The sequence below is a fragment of the Contarinia nasturtii genome, unplaced genomic scaffold (genome assembly GCF_009176525.2).
Source record: "Contarinia nasturtii isolate CC-2019 unplaced genomic scaffold, AAFC_CNas_1.1 Cnas_scaffold_4747, whole genome shotgun sequence".
Lineage (NCBI taxonomy): Eukaryota > Metazoa > Arthropoda > Insecta > Diptera > Cecidomyiidae > Contarinia > Contarinia nasturtii.
In genome coordinates, this window is record NW_022202030.1 from 1 (window position 1) to 4,972 (window position 4,972).

The window sequence follows — 4,972 nt, forward strand, 5'->3', positions numbered from 1 at the left end:
TTCTTTACTTATATTAAAGTTACAAGGGTTTCATATTACATCTAACAGTCAAAAATGGAATTTTGTTCGATCGAATGATATCAAATTACAAATCTAAGATCTTATTTAAAATCAGCGGACAAAAAATAAAACAATAAGAACAAATGACACTAATTAAACCTGATTAAACAATGAATATTTTGATCCGAAAATCTCGTGGACCCGTAGGACTACACCAATGTTAGTTCGACCAATCCGATCGTGTCCGAAATTCATTCTACATATCACAAAATAAATGTCAGATTAAAGATTATCGTGTCAAAAAACCCTCCAATATACATTCACAAACAATGAAAATGAACTTAAAAAGTGTGCATTCGAGATATTGCGAGTTAAAAACATACATGCAAATCAGTCACTATGGCTGTATAAAAATCGATTCAGATTATTTTCAAGTGACATTAGAATTGCTTATTGGATGAAAATGAATCGAATTGAGTAGTTAGAACAGTTTGAAAAGTTGATTTTCCTTTGAATGTAAATCATTTTGTGAAGACTTTTTGATCATTCGTTCATTTACTCTTGATTTCTATGAAATTCTCGATATTCAAGCTATGATGAACGTTCAAATGACTATAAATACAAGATTTAATTGCATATTTAATTGCAAGATTTAATTGCATTTTTGTAGGGAAAGTGTATTTTAACGTGATTGTATCGCAAAACAAAGGCCAGATTCGGCTTACTTGACCCACCCTACTATGCATATATACAGATCATAGTCTTTGTAAAGAAAATTTATCACAATAAAATGTTTAACAAAAACTGTGTGAAATCTAAAGTGTGTTTTTTAATTATTATTATTTTTATTCATATACAGTTTCCATCGATAGTTTCAATTTTAATTATGAACTCTTTATTCATAAAAATGTTATTAAAAGATAAATTCAATCAGGTCGTCATTCGTTCATAGTTGGCAGTTTCTTGCCATTTGCCTCGAATGTAAAATACCGTTCTACAAATAAAAAATACAGGCCATGTTCATATTTTTTAATGATATTTTTTTTACGTTTACTTACGTCATGAGTAGGATGCAGATAATAAAAATAATTGCACTAAATAAATTGAATGCCCCCGGATATGTGGCGATAGTGTTGTCATAAATAAATGTATAAAGAGGCACTGCCGCGATTGTAACCAATAATTCCAATGATTTTATCACAGAAAACACTTTACCAATATCGGACGACGGAACCAAAGAAGCTAGATAGGAACGGCATAGAGGGAACGATACCACCTTGATCATGAACACTACCGCCGCTGTAAAAAGATAATTTTCGTTTGGTAAAGTTATGTGAAACATTCACAACAACTCAAGAACAAGTCATCGGTTTACGCTATAACATCACTCACCAATGTATAATTGAATTGAATAATCAGCCAGCCCGATAAAAATATGATCGGTCATTGCACTGAACAAACTGATAAGTATCACGAATATTTCGGGCATTCCAAACATTTTGTGCAGTACATAAATTCCAATAAGATTTCCAAATACTTTACAAATCATATTGAAGGCAGAATATAAGGCAAAGTCCGTTGGCATCCATTTGAATCGGTCGCGCACAAACAAGTAGTGTTCGGATGCGGCACCCTCTGTAAAATGATTATGTTGAGAATGCATTCAGTTTATATGGAGCAAAGGTGTCAAACGGACGAAAAACTCCGACTTTTTAAATAGGAAAAACGTGTCCATCCGTCCATAAATCACAAAATGGATCGAGCCAAATTGTTATGTTTGTAACACTTACCTGAACTGAATGCGGCCAAAACCAATGTAGCGATTACAAGCCATAGAAGAATTCTGCCATTATGTTCTCGTCTTTTGAAAGTAGTAGAAAATATATCCGCCACATGTTTCCAATCATAAAGTGCTCTGAATTTCTCCTAGATTTTCATAAAAATTCGAACAATTCAGCCAAACATCTTCAACAATAAGATAATAAAATGGAATATTATATTCCGCTTACGATGCAACTAATTGGCTCGATTTCTATTTTAATACTTTCATCAACAAAGAAATATATACAGCATAACCCGAAGAATATACACAAAGTAGAGCATCCAAATGCAACTGGTGTCGAAATTTTGATATATACAAAGGTCAAAATACCCATAATACTTCCGAGAAGAAGGATTGCTTCTAATCTTGCCAATCTGTTGAGAATAAAACATTTAATAAAGAAGCTTTATTGTTGGAGATTCATAACTAATGAACGAATTAAATGAAACAAACCTAAGGCTACGATCTTGAGGCAATGAAATATCATTTATGTAAGTGTACACTCCTGTGGACAATGTACATGGGCTACCAAATATTGATAGTGGAATAAATGCCAATACGTAGAACCATGGATTAATTTTATAATAATGCGATGCAATCGATATCACACACAAAAGGGCATAGCTCAGAAAAAATCCTAGCAAAACGAATCACAAATTTAAATCTCCTATTTGCCAGACGAAACATGTTTGCTTACCGAGAAACGAGCTTAATAAAAGAGGTTTCCGTCCAAATCTATCGGACCATTGCACGATAAAAAAGCTTATAAATACTGGAAAAATACTTCCTAAAACAGTCCCAACCATAAATATCTTCGATACATATATTTCTAATTCGGTCTCCAAGTGCTTGATAAGAAATAAACGGTTTGAATTGCGAACATCCATTTGTTAAATGTGTGACTTATTTATTTACCTTAAGTTCTTCTGGTGCTTGCTTGTTTGCAATCAATCCACAGATGGATTCGTTATTTTTGAGCATGCAGCTTTGTTGGAAAATTTCCGTTTGAAACATTGGTTCGGTTAAACTTAACGAAAAGGACAACACCAAAACCGACAATTCAAGCGAATACACATTTGTTGATTGCATTAGTTCAGTTTGGGTCAAATTGGTTTCCGATTGTATTGCAATTGATTCTTGCTCTTTCTCCAAATTCTCGTCGATATGTGAGGCAATCACATTTCTTGCACTTGAATTATTTTCAGACTTTGTCACTGTCATCTCTTATGATATATAAAACAAAAATACGATTTTTAATCACAACGTCTGCTTGTTCAATTATATATTCGTTCCGTCACGCCGTTTTTATTTCAACTTGTTATTTTTAAAATAATATTTTGCACGTCAGTTGCAAGTTGCAACGGGATGGAAAAATTGGCCCGAGGCCCGATCGAATTTCCTGCGTCTTTGCCCGAGTCCGACCGAAGCCCGACCCGAAATTATTTTTTTTACCGAAACCCGTGATTCCCCGAACTCGAGTATTTTTTTAAGAGGATTTAACTGATACAAAAAGTAAGAAAAAGCGGTCATCGGTCGGGCGTTCGGGTCGAAGCCCCGTTGTGACCTCTGGTTCAATATTTGTGGGTACAGTCATAAATGACGCATATCATCGCTTATATGACATACGCTGTTGCGTTGCTCTCTGAAGACATTAATTTTTATGATTGAAGCAATTTAAATTTTGGGTACAGAATCATTTCTTATCTTCAACAAATAAACATTTTCTCATATCTCTTAAGCATGAAATATTCTTACTGATAAAATATCAAATATAAACGCGAACGATGATTGACACTCATACTAGAATTGAGGGGCTTAGAGGAAAAATGTTATATAGAAAAGTTCCGCGGAAAAATCTTCGGGAGCTAAATTTAGTACCAAATAGCTCTTCTAAATGATACCAAATAGCTTGGTATCAATTTGTTAGGCTATCAGAAAAATGTACCAAAAACTGCTTCTTCTTCTTATACTTCTTCTTCTTCTTTTCTCGTCGAATGTACCGATTTTAGCACATCAGACATTCTGTTTTGTCGCTTGAGATTGAACTGAACCGACTAGAATATTCGTGATCTCAAGAAATTTGTCAAAATAAAACTGCAACGTGCCAATACATTTTTTATATGAAATGTTGCTCTTTTACTTTAACAAATTTCCTCAAGAATATTCTAATCGAATCAATTACAAACACCAGAAAATTGGAAGATACAGTTTTTGTAAAATATAAATACAGATTTTGGAAAAGTACTGATATACACGCCCAACAGACTCTTTAATACCATTTTTAAAATAAAAATTATTATATTTATTTACAGCCAGATGTACAGGTTTATTTAATACTCTGTGCAGTACTTCATAAAGGCTGGACTAAAACTCAAAAGGATTATACAAAAAACATTGCATCATAAGAAATCAATATGCCCTCGGTGTAGCATAATAGCCAATTATTACAGTGAAATAAACTGGAATTAGATGGAAGCGAAATCAAAAACTGTGAACTCTACAGCTGAAAGAAACATAAATAAGTAAATTTGTACAGCAATAGCCCCACCGGATCTGGAAAATATATGTAAACATTTTGAGTGCATTTTTGAACTATTTCAAGCTTTTTTAGACTAGTCTCGCTGACATAAAAAAGCTTTGTTAACTCAATTTATTTCGAAAATAAAAAAACGTTTATTTTTAATTTTGTTTCATTTTATTTCATTTTTTTTCATCTCCAAATTGTTTACAGTTTTTCTAAATTAAACTTAATATACATTAATTGAATCAAACTATAATCATGAGTGTTGTCCTCTTAGTCTCTTGTTGCTGCAACACTGTATTCCGTTTTTAAATTGAAATTCAGAGAATGGCTTGTTCTTCTTTTTTGGTTGTCCTGCGTTTAATTCATCTAATTTTTCCAAAAATTGCAATGATATTTTCATCAAACTTTCGGCGGCACGACGTCGTCGATAATCCATTGGTGACGAGGAATTGTGAAGATAGTCTTTGTCATATACCCATCCAGATACTCGGCAATGACGTACTTTTCCAAAATTGAAGATCGGACTCATTTTCTTAGTGAAAATATTCGAAAATTTACAACCATCATCTTTAACGATCGATTCTCGTGTTGATCCCAGAGTTGCATGTTGCTTAAATAAAGCTACA

At 33.0% G+C, this 4,972-nt stretch overlaps 1 protein-coding gene across 1 annotated transcript; it reads right to left on the bottom strand.

Moving 5' to 3' along the window:
• Positions 1-869: 869 nt before the first annotated feature.
• Positions 870-4,875, bottom strand: LOC116351144 (proton-coupled folate transporter-like). Its single transcript, XM_031783204.1, has 9 exons — positions 4,752-4,875; positions 2,738-3,045; positions 2,520-2,670; positions 2,276-2,459; positions 2,010-2,196; positions 1,791-1,926; positions 1,393-1,635; positions 1,059-1,299; positions 870-994 (listed from the first exon to the last, which is right to left on the bottom strand). The coding sequence occupies exons 1-9, from the start codon at positions 4,873-4,875 to the stop codon at positions 931-933; spliced, it is 1,638 nt and encodes a 545-aa protein (XP_031639064.1). The 3' UTR covers positions 870-930.
• Between the last annotated feature and the right edge of the window lie 97 nt (positions 4,876-4,972).

Excerpts from the sequence above, each read along its gene's own strand:
- LOC116351144 (XM_031783204.1), bottom strand. The coding sequence starts at position 4,875 with ATGAGTCCGATCTTCAATTTTGGAAAAGTACGTCATTGCCGAGTATCT. Across the intron at positions 3,046-4,751 it reads ACGACGTCGTGCCGCCGAAA|AGATGACAGTGACAAAGTCT; the intron begins GTTTGATGAAAA and ends ATATATCATAAG. Across the intron at positions 1,636-1,790 it reads TTTGGCCGCATTCAGTTCAG|AGGGTGCCGCATCCGAACAC; the intron begins GTAAGTGTTACA and ends ATCATTTTACAG.